Below are 17,928 nucleotides of genomic sequence, written 5' to 3'. Positions count from 1 at the left end.
GTTTTTTATACTCATAACCTTGTTTCTTTAGAAGTAAAATTATTTTTCAGTAGTTATAAATTTGTTTCTTTAGTAGTTGCAAATTTGTTATTTGGTAGATTCAACTTTGTTTCTTAATTAGTTGTAAATTTGTTTTTTGTTAAGCATAATTTTGTTTCTTTAGTATTTGTTAACTTTTTTTTTTTTTGATAGTTGTGAATTTTCTTTTTTAGTAATCATAAGTTTATTTTTTTAGTAGTTATAAATTTTTTTTTTTGGTAGTTTTAACTCTGTTTCTTTAGTAGTGGTAAATTTGATTTTTGGTAATTGTGTTTGTTTCTTTAGTAAGTGTAAATGTGTATCTTATAGTTGTTAATTTTGTCAAACATGTTATTTCCATTCAATAAAATATGTAAAAAAAATTGCATTTTCATTAATAAAAGCATATTATGTTGAAGGACACAATCCTTGAAATTTGAAAAATATGTAGAATTGGTAAATAGTGAGTGCATAATGCTTTTGTGGTTGGTGCAACATTCACGTTGGCTGGATTGCATTGACTTTCTTCAAAAGAATAGTCTCTAGGGAATATTAAATTCACAGTCCTATGTATAACAATAATGGCTTGGTAAGAATACTTATCTCATTTAATAGTTATTAAACTTTTAAAATAATCTAAGTTCTGATTCTTTCTTCCATGTCAATCCTTTTTGCATATATATATATATATATATATATATATATATATATACGACACAATCACGTTGACACACCGGTTCTCACCAGATCACCAAAGTTAAGCAACGTTGAGCATGACCAGTACCAGACAATGACCATTTGGGAAAGCTAGGCGTTGTATGTACCGCGCCGAGTCGTAGAAATTTTCAGATTGGTATCTGGAAGAGCATTAATTCACTGGGAGCGATACCCCCCCCCCCCACAGTCTTAGTTAAGACATGCATCTAGGAGAAGGTAACTCTGATGTAAAAACCTGCGTTGAACTGTATGCTTTGTCTTGTGGCAATCATCTGTACCGACAAGGATTAGCAGTAATGGCAAAAAGTGTGGTTGGTTCTGCACAAACGCATAAGTATTGGATACATGTTATTTTCTGCTATAATTCTAGTTTATGTTCACCATTTTGCCTGATATTTGGTAAGTAATATCTCATATGTAGAAAAAATATTAAAAACTCGGTTGAATTATTTTTTTTTTATCAAAGTTCAAAATTACCATATGCAAAAGTATTGGATAAATGACACTTTTTTTCAAATTTCCAATTGAAATATTACAATTTTGGATAGTATTTAAATGTTATTGCTGACCAATTAGAGAAGCACACAATTGTTTACATGATAGTGTTACTAATCATCTGACTCTTTGATGTCTATGAACTAGAACACCAAGAAAAATAAATGAGAGTACTTTAAGATGGATCAGCATAAATGTGCAAAAAAACACACTTCATTATTTGGTCTGAAATTAAAACTGATTTTGAGGGTGCTCGAATTAATGTAAGGATACCATTAGCAGAGCTCTATATCATACAGGCTTTCATTCAAGATCACCAGTATGTATGTATATATATATATATATATATATATATATGTGTATATATATGTACATATATATGTACATATATATATGTGTGTGTATATGTATATATATGTGTATATGTATGTATATGTGTATATATATAGTGTGTTTGTATATATATATGTATATATATGTGTGTGTATATATATGTATATACATATGTATATATGTGTGTATATATGTGTATATATATGTATATATATATATGTATATTTTTATGTATGTATGTATATGTATAAATGTGCATATATATATATATATATATATATATATATATATATATATATATATATATATATATATATATATCAATTATAAAATGGGAAATTACTAAAATATCCATAACTAAAGAATTCATGCGTGTGTATGATCCTAGAACTGGAACATGTTTGTTTATTGAATTGAATACACAAGCTTTCTGAAATAATCTTTTTACTAGTCTGTTCAAATCTTCTGATAATTTCTTTATGTCATGGCTAAAATGATTAATATGTTAAATCATGAAAATAATCCTCAGAAAATAATAGTACTCAAAATAATATTTACTATGGAATTGTGTGTGTGTGTGTGTGAAAATGTATAATTAATGTCATAATAGCAAGTCAGCTACAGTTGTGTGTATCAACTGCAGAAAATGGAATGTGTCAACATCTATATATATAAAAGAAAAATGTTAAAATGTAGTTATAAACATATTTTCAAAACATTTCTAGCAATATTAAAGTCAAAACACATCATGACATAAAACATTTTAGAAATACAGCTTAATTAAAAATTCATATTTTATATTCATTTATTTTTATCTTACAGAGTGTAGTATATATATATATATATATATATATATATATATATATATATATATATATATATATATTCGTGGTAGATATTATATTACAATGGTTTCCATCATGAAGTGTCATTTTTATTATTTTATTTTCCTTCTTTATATATATATATATATATATATATATATATATAATCTTAGAATTGAAATGACTTAAAACACTATGTCAGTCCAATGTTATAATTCGTCTCCAATAAGGTGTATACATAAAATATAATTATCCACGGACACATGTTTCACTGTTTTACAGCTCAGTAACATGGTTGATTTTAGCAAGATCAGAAACCACTTTTACAGTAGCTGCAGTTCAGCACCATTATCAACAGGTTGCAAAAACTCATTAGCAGTAGTTGGAGATATATTGCACATAAATGTTATTTTGCTGGTTCCTGTTTTTTTTATATTTACAAATGAATGTATTCAAATACCGTTTTTAATAGGGAAGCATTACCGAAATGCTAAGATGGAAAACGGTGCTATGCCATCATATAGGGAATGACTATATTTATAGAATATAATTATCTATAAAAACATTGGAGCATCAAACTGTTGAAAGAGAAAAATGTTTCCCCATAGAATATTTTTGCTGGATAAGATTTTTTTTTCTTTTTTTTTTTTTTCTTTTTTTTTTTTAAATTTTCCAAATAATCCATTTAGTATTTCAGTCAAATTTGTGTATGCAAGTTATATGTATATTGTGTTCTTGAACTCACATACACCAATTTTTCATAAATACCTTATGGATTATTCAGAAAATTGAAAAAATAAAAAAAAATAAAATCTTATTAAACAAAAACTGTCATGTCTTATACTGTTTCCTTATATGAAAATATGCGGCCTAAATACATATGCACACAGAATTTATATATATATATATATATATATATATATATATATATATATATATGAAAGATAACAGAAAAATAAACACAAAAACTTAAATTGCTCTCAACATTTCACCCTAAATCAGTTATGGCTTTTTCAAGAGTGAAACAAGAAATTAAACCATCTAAAAATAAGCACAATCAAGAAAAATTGGTGTGTGTGTGTGTATATATATATATATATATATATATATATATATATATATACAGTCCTGGTCAAAATCATAAGATCACTTAAGAAAGTAAGCGTTTATGCATAATATCGAATTTTTAATCAAACAAATGGTTGAAACCATTGCCAAAAGGGAAAATATGATGGAAAAAAATGAAATCTGCTTCATTCAAAACCTTAACCCTGATCTAATAATTATTTTTTAAAAAACAAACATTTTCACCTGGTCAAAATGATAAGACCACTTTAATAAAATCGGCTAGTTTTGAAAAAATGAATACGAAAAGTTTTCTATGTTACTAAAAGCAACTTGTTAGTGGATAAAAAACATCTTACTAAATTATAAATGGCAAAAGGGAAACCATTATTAAAGTTTGAGAGAGGAAGGATCTTTGAGCTTAATAGGGGTGGACTCTCCCATAGATCCATTACAGACGAAGTGAATCGTAGCACAACGGTCATCACAAATTTTTTAAGAAATCCAGATCAATATGGGCACAAAAAGAGTCCAGATCGACCAAAAAAAATAACCCCATCACTGGATCGCCGTATCAGAAGAAGTTTAAAAAAAAAACTCCAGTATAGCTAAAGTCGATTGAAAAGCCAAACAGCAGCAGAATGTAGTCCTAAAACCATCAGAAGGCATCTGAAAATGAAGGATTTCAATCATTTAAAGCGACTGCAGAAACCACGTTTTCTTGAACGGCACAAAACTAACCGACTTAAATATGCCGCCAAATACCAGACTTGGAATGAAGAGAAGTGGGAAAATGTAATTTTCTCCGATGAGAAAAAGTTTAATCTAGATGGTCCAGATGGATTTCAACACTATTGGCATGATAAAAATTTGCCCAAAGAGACTTTTTCAACTCAGAATAGTGGAGGAGGGTCTTTAATGATCTGGGGTGCTTTCTTGTCAGCTGGGACCTTAAAGTTGTAAGTAGTGAAAGGCTGGCAAACATCATTGAAGTACATTTCAATGCTTGAAAATGCTTCTATCAGAACTGAAGGTCCACGTCTGTGTGGAAGAAATTGGATTTTCCAGCAAGACAACGCTGCGATACACACTTCTCGACAAGCACGAGAATACTTTTCTTCAAATAATATAGAATTGTTAGATCATCCAGCATGTTCTCTGGACCTCAATCTCATTGAAAATCTTTGGGGATGGATGACAAAAGAAGTGTTCAAGGATGGAACCCAGTATGATTCGATAAAGGAACTTTTTGATTCAGTTTTCAGTACATGGGATAAAATTCCTTCGCAACTGATAAAAAAAACTTAGTCGCAAGCATGCTGAAGAGAATTTTTTAAGTAATTCGTAATAATGGAGGGTATACTTAATACTGAGACCCTTTTTAGTAATTTATAATTGCCTTTTGTTAGATAAATTATCAGTGGTCTTATCATTTTGACCAAGTGAAAAATGTTTGTTTTTTAAAAAAATAATTATTAGATCAGGGTTAAGGTTTCGAATGAAGCAGATTTCATTTTTTCCATCATATTTTCCCTTTTGGCAATGGTTTCAACCATTTGTTTGATTAAAAATTTGATAATGTGCGTAAACGCTTACTTTCTTAAGTGGTCTTATGATTTTGACCAGGACTGTATATATATATACACACACACACACACTTGAATGTTGTTTCATGATTTTTTTACTGGAAGAGGAAAGAAATACTAGTCCAAAATTCATGAACTCAGACCATTATCAACATGGATTCTTTCAAATTTGATATGCTAATAGATTTTTTGGAGAAAAATATAATTCCTATTTCATATCTCTGTGTTAAAGGGTGTTTGTCATAAAACATATAAGTATCTAAACTATGCTTTTTAGAAATTGAAGGTTATGATGAATGTCAATTTTTATTTGACCTCTAAACAATGAAAATGCATCACATTTTTGATACACACTTTAAAATCTTATATAAATAAATTGATTTTTAAATTTTGCTACTTCCTTCAAAAATTCACATTTTTATGCCTATGACGCTTTGACCTGCTGATTAAAATAAGTCATTCAATTTTTCTCATGAAAATCTCTAAGTATACCAAGCTTAAAAAAATTTTTAAAAACTGTTTACCATTGTAAGACCGTCATTCATTTGACATAGAATGACCCTTAAAATCTTCTAAGAATAAAGACTTTTAGAAGAAAAAAAATCTTTTTACAAAGCATAATTAATTTTGATATTTACATTATCTTTATTTTTATTTAACCATTCTATTTTAAAAAAAAAAAAAAAGGCTGCAAAAAATGTTCACAATCCACTCAAGAATTACTGCAGGCTTGTTGGATGTAAAAAATAGGTTGTTTGTTTTTTGTATAAAGATCAATTTTTTTGCTGGTGATAATATTTTGGGTTGGGTAAGGGGAAGTTCATATTTTCTTTGTAGTAAAATTTAGTTTTTACTATGGAGCCACAATCAGGTAAGTAATTTGTTGTAACAAAATCTTGTTCTGAGATTATTTGGAGTGACGACATCTGGAGGAGATCCTATGTAGATAATGCAGTTGTCAATGTTTGATAAAAAATTTTCTCTGTAGTTGAGTCAGATATACGTTCAGCATGATATGTTCACTAAATGTTATTTTATCTTCATTTTTATCCTTTGCCTCAATTACTAAGATTTTATAATGATTTACAATTAGATTTGTGTCTTCATCTTGGTTGCCATAGTTACTGTTATATATTGAGTTTACCTACAGAAATATGAGATGGACTTTTTTTTAAAGTAGTAATAAACTGAAACGTTGCATTGAAGGAAAAACAAATCTCTTTTAACACAAGAACAAAAGGATTTTATTTAACTGGAAGAAAGTTGGATGGTGTTCGAGTGAAGAAGGGAAAGTTCTTTAGGTAGTCATAAGTTGGTTAGCAGTTATTTTTAGGTAAAGATTGTCAATACTGGAGCGTCTAGTAGATAGAGACAGGAGAGAAAGAGAAAAGAGATGTCCTTCCTCGTTGCTTTCTGGGTTCTCTCTGCTCACCAACTGTGATTTCTAATGGAGCTAAGGAAATTTTTCAGGGAACAAATGAAATTACTGTGCCTTACAAGATGATTAGTTAGTGCATAGCCGAACCGCTCTACAGGAACATTTACCACAAAAGAAAATTGTGACTATTACATGCTATAAATAAAGAAACAAACAAAGAAACAAAGCTTTAAAGCAATAAAAGTCTTTCTTTATAGTATCTGCATGGATTACATAATTGCTGTTCAGAGTGACCTCTAAAAAATGCCACCCAAAGAATTATTAATAAAACTCACAATCTTTTCTAACACCACTTGTCTACCAGGTTTCAGCCATAAATGTCTTATGATCTTTGTTTTATTACTGTTTAATAATATGAAAGGACATTTTGGTGATCATCTCATCGGTAAGAGGTTTGATCCTAAATGGGAAGTTAAGCAACATTGAGCCTGTAAATAAACATTCCACCCACATGTATAAATAGATGTTAGCTTTTATTTATTTATTTTTTGTTTTTTTTACAAAAGAGGTCACCACTTATCAAGGCCTGCTATAAAACCAAGTATAGGCACTCAATCTAAGAATCCCCTTTTAGGATGAAAACTAGAAAACTAGTACTACTATTATATTAATGTGCAGTTCCATAAATGTCAAGAATTGAGGATATGTTGGGCGCACAAAAAGTCATGATTCACGTAACAAAATTCAAAGAAATTACTTTTTCAGGGGGGCTGCCCTCAGACTGTTATCTTAATGTTTTAAGAGCAGAGATAAACACCGGATCTAAGAGCCTTTTAACTGGTAACAGACTAATGTTCTGTTGCAGGAACGGTTCAAGCCATCCATTCCATTTAGAGCTATAAGACTGAGATAAAGTTTATTTCAGGCTGAGAAAGACTACTGTTACTGTTACTACTATTAATAATAATAACTTTTTCTTAAATCAACATAAAAAAATTATCCAACGAACAAATAGTTTCAAGATTAGTTATGACCAAAATAACCAAGGTGAAAACACTAATCAGATTTCAAATCATATAACTTTAATTATTCATTTTACGTTTGTCGGCTTCGTGACATATCAACCCTTTCTTGGATTATCTAACACATATTGCAAAGTATTCGTTCTGCACTTGTATTTATTGTAAATGATTTATCAGATAGATGAACCCTATTTTGGGGAGGGGGGGGGTAATACGCACATGCCAAGAAAAGCAATCTGCGTATATTAGGCTGCAGCAGTTGATAATGCTGTTATTTATTTGGGTTTTTACTTTTCTTTGTCTTTTTTATGTTGTTTAGTCATAGTTCTGACATTTTATCCACCACAATAGAATTTTTTTTCACTTTCGTTAAGTTGACTGTTTAGCAAACCAATGTTGATTTTTAATCTTTTATTTGAATTTCTTTTTCAAACCAATATTTCTTTATTGATGAATGCTTAGATAATTTCTACACTTGTTATGTACTCTCATTTTTATATAGTTCGTTTCCTCACTATCTATATATAAAGTAAACTGTGTGTATGTATGGATGTGTGTGTGGTTTGGTTATTAGATTGATATCCTAATATCTAATAGAATAGTTTAGAATTGTAAAAGTAATGCAGAAAGTTTTTAAAAAATGAAGAAAATTTGAAAACATAAATTTTTATATTTCTACTTTAGCCAATTTTATCAATGAATTGTTTTAGTAACTTCAATTTATATATATATATATATATATATATATATATATATATATATATATATATATATATATATATAACAACTTTTTTTAGAATGAGTAGAAAAATAAAAAATAGATTTTTACTGCAAAATTGGATAACTTAAATTGTGTGGAATGGTAATGTAGAACCAGAAATAAAAACATAAAAAACGTGGTCAAGTTGCCTGATTAATCGTGTTCATAACATGAAATCTATGGCCACAACTGATTAGAAAAAAATACATTATTAAATTATATATATAAATGAATAACAATATAGCTATATTCAAAGATCCAAGGTTTTATTTATCTTAACAATCAGTTTTTTCAACAAATCAAAACTTCAGTACAGACCTGTTTCATTTACCTAGAACAATTTTTATGTTAATATTAAATTTTTTCTCACATATACTCATCAGAAAAAAAAAGTTTCTTAGAAAGAAATAAGCGTAACCATATAATGTTGGAACGAAGAATATAAAAGAATTCACATCACATGTTTATTTAGGTTGCCATCTTTGTTTATAGAGAAAAGCTATTCATATTTTTATTTTCGTATGAGTTTAAATTATATAATATTTCTAACTAGTTTTAATCTACAAAAAAATTTTGATATAAAAAGAATTTCATCCTATTTAGAGAGAGAGAGAGATGTGTGTATGTATTGTATTTTTTTCTTACTTAGTTGTAAATTCAATATTTATAATGGAATAGAAGTTTCAGAAATTCAATGAAACTTCCTTTCTTTTTTCTTAGTTTGCTTGTCAATATTTATAGTCGAATGTTTTGAAGGATTTTATTCTTATTTTTCAATCTGTTTCTTCATGTAGTGTAGCAGATTTATATTTTTCACCACAACGTTGTACATGTGACTTTTTTCTCAAAACGTGCATGTCTTTGTTTTCATATATATATATATATATTTAAGTATATTGTTTTTATATTTTATATTGTCTTTCTTATCTAAACAAGGATAAAAAAGAAATGCATGCATACACATGTGTGAAAAGACTGCTCAGAGAATTAATACTACATGCACTAATGTAATCGATAATCTCCTTAAGACCTATTGTTCACCTAAAAAACAAGAGTTTGTTAATTGCATGAGCCATGTCTTTAAAATGCAACAAGGTAAGCTTCAAATTAAAATGAAAAACATATCTCGTGTGATAAAAAAAATTATTTTTAGGTGAACAATTAGTCTTTAGAGATCATTCATTATGCTAATGCATGTGGTTTTTTGTTTTGCTTTTTTATATTTAAATTATGGGTGCTTGTACGGAATCATATCAAAAATCGAAAAATTGAATTTCAACCAAAAGCAATGTTATCTACTTCATTGTCCTGTTGAAATTAGTAACATATCTAAAAATTATTTTTTAAAAAATGATAAAGTAGAAAATTATTTATTAATGAAAATTCTTTTGAAGAAATTACAAGTTTTACTTAAATAATAATCAAAAACATTATGACAGCAAGGCAACTGCATGAAATCGGAGATTTCAATATAATAATGGTGAATCACAGGATCATGAAAGTAAATGTTTTATGTAATAATGTAGCAATATGTTACTCATTTCCCCATGACACTTAAGTAGATACAATTGCTTTTAGTTGAAATTCAATTTTTTTGATTTTCGTTATTATTTCAAATAAGCACTAAATTATCTGTAAATCTTAAAACAAGCATAACTAGTGATTATTTGAAAATTATTTTTAAATAATTTGTATGATTAAAAGTTTGTATCTGGTAATCTTCTCTTACCAAAAGACAGCAACCTTCTCCAAAATAGTAATAGCAAATATGTACAGAATGCTAATAATAATAATGATAATTATAGAGAGATCTTTGAGTGTGGTAACCAGCTTGTATAACCAAATAATGGCAAAGAATCATAGATAAATTGAAATAGAATAATCGTGCAATCACATAATTCTCACCCCCCAACCCCCCAAAAAATGCAGTGGCACCAGCATTGATTGATGCATGAAGGATCAGGAAGAATGGAAAAATTTAAGGAGAACACCTTCCAGACCTTCACTGAATGAACACAAAAGTACTGGAATTATCAGGTTCAAAAAAAAAAAATGGTCAGTATAAGCAAGAAATTAATGGTAAACAGCTGTTGCAAGAATGCAAATTCATTTGCATTAATCTGAAGAGACTTATCACTCAGACTCCAGGGACCTTCACCTGCTGTTGCGAATGGCTGATCACTGATAATAACTTGAGTGAGAACTGCTAGTGAAAACTAGAATTTTCCATCTGTGGAACACATTGTCATGGAACTACTTTCCTGCAGATTACAACATGGTCATCTTCAAATCTAATGTCAACAAGTTATCTTCTTAAGTAATCAGATTTTGTGCATTCTATTTATCATTTGCAATCATTTCATAATATTCCTCATGATCCAACTGACGATCTCAGTAACCGTTATCCTAGAGCGATTTTTGGCCTTGGTAAGTGGTGACTTATTAGTATAAAAAAATAAAATGCTTTTTGTTGCTTATTCAGAGAATTACTATATCCAGAATTGTGTCTGATATTTGCTCCAAATAACCTACTTCCTTTATTAACTACATACAGCATAAACTCTACAGAAAAGATCAGCAACATATAGAATAAATTAAATATTTATACAAATTATGGCATTCTCAATTTTATAAACTTTTACCTGATGAGGTTAAGAAGGCTTTCACTGAAATAAAATGTTCATCTTTACAATACATATGACTTCCCAAGGTTGTACTATGATCAGACCAAAAGTACTTGGAAATGTAACCATGGAAAATTTATCAGTCAAATTCCACCTGAAATAAAGACTCTCATCATGAAACTTGAACTGATCTCTACCAAATTATGCTGAAATAAAGGCATACTCTCTCTCTCTCTCTCTCTCTCACTGTATATATATATATATATATATATATATATATATATATATATATATATATAATTATTTTATTTTACTATAATAATTAAATACCTACAGACACTAGTGTTTCATCCTTTCGGGAATCTTCAGTGCAGGGTGTCACGATTAATACCAGTCGAATGATTTGAACCTCGCAACACGAGACATCTCTGGCTCAATTAGTGAAGACCTAATCCATTTGGCTACCATTAACCGCATGAAATAACGTTGAATTTAAACATTTTAATTTTAAATGTTCATTTACGTCAGCCAGACAGTGATCTAATCGTTATACGATGATCTATGCATAAGAGCTAAATTGACCAACTTTAATTCAACTGAAAGTGCTCAACGATAAGAAACGAATTTCTTAAAAGGGCTGTCATTATTTTTTTACTATAATAATTAAAATATATAATATATATATATTGTTATTGAGTTATATTAGATAAAGAAGGCTGATATAGAACTGTACATAAATTTTCTCATTTTAACCTCTAAAGAAAGAAAGCCCAATATTTTAAATTTTGAAAAAAGTTAGAGATCATATATCAGTTTTTATTGTTTTAAAAATATATTTAAATCAGGTTTCAGAAGTTAAATATCACTTTTATTATTTATTTACACACATTTCAAAACATTTCATCAAGGCATGGTTCAAGCAAAAAGATGTCAATTGATTTTTCCTTCTCAATATCCATACAAATGGAGTGCCAATTATCATCAAAGGTTATTATGCTGTGGTTTTGGTAGCATATATCAAGTTTGAGACAAAAATAATCACTTACAACAATGAATTTCCAGCATAAAATCAAATGTTGACAAGAAAAGTATCATTGTTGCCAATATTCTATAATTAAAATAACAGTTAACTTCTGAAACCTAATTTAAATGCATTCTTAAATCAATGAAAATAATATATATTTATAAATCAGTAAGAATAATTTAGGTATTTTTGTTTTTAATTTAATAAAAAATTTTAATATTTTTTTTTAAATACTGAGCATAAATTTCACACATTGTGCATGTATATATGCTTATTTTATCTTATTGTATTATATTAAAACAAGGTTTAACTTATGCTTAGATTTGTTATTTGTAAGGAAATTATTTAAAGATGGCCAATAAAATTAGTTTCACATCAGATCACAGAAGATCAGCTGCTTCTTTTACCAAACATTCATCAGTCAATGGGCAATAGAAAACAATGGAATTCTTCAAATGTGAACAAAATAGTAGAGAATAGATTCTTTACAGCAAATGTAAATTGCCTCCAAGACTTTTACATGTAAAGATGTCCAAGCATAACTTACAATTTTGGAGACAGTTTACATGCCTTGTTGACAGAAAGAATGGTGTAGATTACTGATTTTAAACCAACTTATTTCAGGTGAAAACATTATTACATATTTACATGTCATGTCAAAATTAGTATAAATTACAAAAATTACAAAAAATACATCTAGCAGATGTGCTAGATGTATCTTTTACAAAAATCCATCCACAATTACATTTTGAAATGTTGTGTTTAAAAATGACGGATCTTTAATTTCAATCCATTTAAGTCAAGAGCGATAAGTCAGTTTATCATCCTGAATTGAGCACAGAAGTCTTCCCATTAAAACATATAATAAAACTCAATAATTCGATAAATTTTATTTTTACTTGTAATTATGTTTCTACTGAATCATTTTTTATAAGTTTTTGAATTTATACTAATTTGGACATGACATGTAAGTATGTAATAATATTTTCATATGAAATGTCTTGGTTTAAAACATAACTTATCTACACAAGCACCAAAAGAATGTATGTATTCTCTAAATCTTTTAATAATATTATTGTGAATCTATCATGGAAGTCATTTTATTATTGATTTCCACAATAGGTTTACAATAAGATTAAGAAAATTTCAACTTTACAGAATGTGAAGAGCTTGTTCATATATACTAAGTAGCAGATTAAAATTTCCCAAATTTCCACTTTTTTCTTTTTCAAGATGGCCACCTAATCCATAAAATTGCTCATGATTCAACAAGACTTTTTGTTTGTTGGTTGTTTTTCATAGTATTAGATGTGTTTATTGATAAACGATTACAATCTGATTACTGAAAAAGGTAGGATTTTTGGCAGCCATTTTGGAGATTATATTAAAAACGTAAAAGGTGGCAATAGAAACTTAAAAACTTTAAAATGTTATTCTCTTCATTATAATATTAGAGATTAAAATCTGAAAAAATAGTTGGCTTATATACACTTATATCTATATTTGACTATATGTTAACTTATTACTGTTGAACTAAATATATTCTTTTGTTTTTTTGTTTGTTTTTTTTACCAAATGTACAAATTTCAGAAAATATTAATAATTCTCCAGCCTAATATGAATTGTTATCTCTTTTTTTAGGAATCAATCAGCAGTGGTGGTTCAGAATGTGAAACAGCCAAAAAGAAAAATTATGCAAATAATCCCTTTCTCTGTCCGAGCTCCAGTGCAACTAATGTAGTTGACATGAAGGGTAACATCTTCTTCTTCTTCTTCTTCTTCTTCTTCTTCTTCTTCTTCTCTTGCTTTGTTCTTTTATCTAAATGTAACAGCGCAGTACTCTTGTTATATATTGAGATCCTATGTCAGTAAGTAGAGATTATGTTAATTAGTATGAATTTCGGCAAGGGTCATGTGTGTGCATGTCAAGATAACCTGGCGGCAAATGGAGATAGACCCAGCTGCAGCTGGTGTGAAGTGGGGAGAGAGTGCAAGGGCCAGCTCCCTAAACAAAACATGCTAGAAATGGAGATGCTAAATGATATGATAGAGATGACATCACGTATTTGGACAGAACAGACTGAGTCAGAGTCAAGAAACAAGAGAGGCGACATGTTTGACAATGTAAAGAGAATCTAAGCGAATGTTAGGTATTCCTTGGCTGAGATTTTATCTTCATTACTCGCCACTTTAGATATTTAACTTTATCGTCCACTGAATTGCTTGTTAAAATATATTTCTTAGATGGCTGTTTTCTAAAAGTGTTTGACTGAGCTCCAAATCTTTGGTTCTTCCTTATAAGACATTCACAGCAAGAACTTGTTTTCTACAACTGGAAAGATCTTCCCTTTATTTTCCAATGTGCAAAGCATAAGGTAAAATTTCCATGAACAGTTTCTAAGAACTTCATGTCTGTGGAGCATATCATAGGACTGCTTTTCTGCAGACTACAATATGACCACCTTTAACTTCAATGTCAATAAATACATATGATAAACTGTCCCCATAATAATCAAACTTTATTCCCTTCATCATTTTCAGTCCTCTTATAATATTTGTCACTATTCAACTAACAATCCATTCATCTCATAAAAACTTATCCATGAGTGGCTTTTGGCGATGATAAATGGTCATTTATAAGTAAAAAAAAATTCCATTTTTAAATAAATTGTCTGGAGTTAATTCCCCTCCCCCCACCTCCAACAAGTTTATTGGAGATAGTCTGCACATTCCGTAGTTACAATAAAAAAACATATCAATAAGTAAGTGAGGATAATCTATTTTAAATAAACAGCCGTTGCCAATTCCTCCTCTCCACATAATGCCAAAATAGTCAGGGTAAGTAAAGCACTCTTCAGCCTTGATGTGCAATCACCTAGAGTTGGTGTTTCAATAAAAACACTGGTCTCCATCACCTCACTTAGTTAGCATTAGGAAGGCCTATAAAAATCTTGCCTCAATTAAGGAAATGATTTTCAAAGAAACCTGACCAGAGATAAGTCTGCAATTCAATTTCTAAAAGTCATCTAATGCATGCCAAGATCTAAAACAAACTTTAAACCAAATATAAAGACGATGAATAGCATGTTACTAGCGAGAATATTACTACTTTATGAAATGTATCCAGAGAAAAAATTAATCTATTTAATAAATGTTTTTTTTTTCTAAACAATTTTTAATTTTTTTTTTTTTTTTTTTTTTTTTCAGATGTAATGGTCTTGAAAGATCTCATTGACCATGCATCGGGAGCAAGATCAAGTAAGTGTTCAGTCTTTATTATTTATCTGCGTTTTGTGATAAACATATAAAATGGCTTTGTGCCTGACCAAATTAGTCTGACTATCAGATGCTTTAAGCAAACTCAAAATTTGGCCAGACAAAGCAATATTGATATGTTGGCATCACTTGTAGGATCATAATCTACAGGTTATATCTCACTCTGAAAAATCGCTCTATCACTTTTCTCAGCTTTTATTAAGGTTCAAAATTCAATGAACTGAATCGGGGACTTCTGATCAGATTCTGGTGCTACCAGATCAGACTGTCTGAAGATAAAGATATTGACTTCCTGATTCAAATGCAGCATACATCAAAGTTTTTGTCACTTTATCTCTTTGCAAAGCTTAAAAACCAAAACCAACATTCCCCTTATCCTTATCTCCTTTCTTTCTTTCTTTTACCCCCCCTCCTTTTCTGACCCAGTCAGTAGGGCATCAAAATATGCTGACTGTTCCCCTAGAGAAAGTAAAAGTCCCTCAATAGGGCCACCTGTTGGCCGTGGGTAGTGACCTGTGATGTTTTGGGATTGGATCCTGGTGGTTGAGCAGACCTGGATATGTCCCTGTAACACACCACTTTCACCCTTACCTGGGCTAGATGGACGGTCGGAAAGGCCCGATCCTATCAATTAGCTGGCCATGTCAAGCCCTAATTCAAAAGACAAAATCAACATCTACATGAACACATAAGTATCACAAAAAATATTCTCCTAAATACTGAATTAGAAGGTGGCAGCTTTATGGTCAGTCAGTTTGAAGAAAAGGGTATATGACATTGTTGTACTCTTCCAAACAAGAAGGAAGAACAAGTGCTCGTGAACCCCGTCAAATATGAGTATACAGTACCTGTATCTCTGTTCTACGATGACGGATGGGTTTTCTCCTCTCATATTGTCCATTAAATTGAACTTCACAGCAGGTAGAGAGCAGGGATGATGAAATTTAAAAAATATGAAACATTCATGACAACAAAATCAACCAAGAGACTTCACACCGTGTCGGATTCAGACACTGAAAATAGGGAAAACGTCCTGATTTTCATTATTCTGGAAACAGAAGACAACATCTGATATGACAAAACTATCTCTATTCTTAATAAAAAAAGAGTAATTTCTGCAAAAATAATATCCAAAGCAGTTAAAAATTTACAAAATAAGACAATCCTAGTGGAGGTAGAAGAAAAAGATATGCCGGCATTCTACTAAAAATGGAAAAATTCCAAGACAAAAAATTAACACCTATCCCCATGAAAAATGAATACATCAAAGGGTGCTATTCCAAACAAAGAACTATCCAGTTGTTCAATTGACAAAATAAAAATGGAACTAAAATCCCATCACTTAATTGGCATAAAAAGAGTATCCATTAAAAACAATGGAAACATTGTACTAATGAACACTTATATCATAACCTTTAATACACCAAAAGCCCCAAAAGAGATAAGAATTAGCTATTCAATTAAAAAAGTAGAACTATTTATACCAAACTCCCTTACGATGTAGAAATGCCAGAAATTTGGACATCATGAGGATTTATGCTACAATCGACCAGCGTGTGGCAGATGTGCTCAAAAAACCTCGATCATAACACAAATGAATGCACAAACAGATGCAAATGTGCAAACTGTGGAGAGGGCCCTCTGCCTATGTAGGAACTTGCGATATATGGAAAAAAAGAAAAGGAAATTATGATGGTAAAGCAAAAACAAAACATTTCATTCCCTGAAACAAAGAAAAATGTAGAAAGATATATGGGAGACAAAAGTCATGCACAAATTACAAAAAACAAAAAAAGAAAGAAATCACAGGAAAAAGTGATAAATATAACATACTCATTGAAAAATTAATGAAACTGGGCCCAAATGATTGGCAAATATTCATAACCAAAATAAAACCTACAATCACAGATACCACAAACGTAAACACCTACCCTGAAATAAACTGAAACAAAGATCAAATAAATCAAAAGAAAAAAACAATAGCATCAAACCAAACAAAAATAGAATCTCTACAAATCCCTAGCACATCCAAAAATAAAGAATCAATAAAATAAAAAATGAAATCAAGCACCCCCTCCCCCCAATACATCACAATCACAAACTAAAACAAAAAATAAGCAACAAACTACTGGAACCATGGAAGTTGACAGTAACGTTAACAATCCGAAAAAAGAAAATGAAATATAAAGCATGGCTAATAAAATAATGGAAGAAGTCTAAAAATTAATATTGAAGAAATAATACTCTTCATCAAAACCCTTCGTCTTGCAATAATTTGCCTACAAGAAATGCACTTAAAAGAAAATAAATCAAAACAAAAAAACAATAGCATCAAACCAAACAAAAAAAGAATCTCTACAAATCCCTAGCACATAATCAAAGAATCAATAAAATAAAAATGAAACCAAGCAAGAACCCCCCCCCCCCCAATACATCACAATCACAAACTAAAACAAAAAATAAGCAACAAACTACTGGAACCATGGAAGTTGACAGTAACATCAACAATCCGAAAAAAGAAAATGAAATATAAAGCATGGCTAATAAAATAATGGAAGGGGTCTAAAAATTAATATTGAAGAAATAATGCTCTTCATCAAAACCCTTCGTCCTGCAATAATTTGCCTACAAGAAACACACTTAAAAGAAAATAACAGAATAAATATAAAACATTACTCATTATACAACTGCATAAACAAAACATCATTACTCATAAATAAAAATATTCCACACAGCACAGTAAACTTAAAAACAAACATGCAAGTCATTGCAATAACTGCAACACCAGACAAAGCAATAACCGTCT

At 29.6% G+C, this 17,928-nt stretch overlaps 1 protein-coding gene across 3 annotated transcripts in view; it reads left to right on the top strand.

Moving 5' to 3' along the window:
* Window positions 1–17,928, top strand: part of LOC145260449 (sodium channel protein para-like) — a 645,789-nt gene that overhangs the window by 553,057 nt on the left and 74,804 nt on the right. For all 3 annotated transcript variants that reach the window (XM_080118504.1, XM_080118501.1, XM_080118503.1), the window contains 2 exons: window positions 13,488–13,599; window positions 15,054–15,104. In XM_080118504.1, coding sequence (XP_079974630.1) covers window positions 13,488–13,599; window positions 15,054–15,104 — 163 coding nt within the window. The remainder of the gene's footprint in view (window positions 1–13,487; window positions 13,600–15,053; window positions 15,105–17,928) is intronic.

This window comes from Euprymna scolopes, chromosome 36 (assembly GCF_053919585.1).
Source record: "Euprymna scolopes isolate OS-2025 chromosome 36, ASM5391958v1, whole genome shotgun sequence".
Lineage (NCBI taxonomy): Eukaryota > Metazoa > Mollusca > Cephalopoda > Sepiida > Sepiolidae > Euprymna > Euprymna scolopes.
This window is presented reverse-complemented; position numbering and strand designations above follow the sequence as displayed.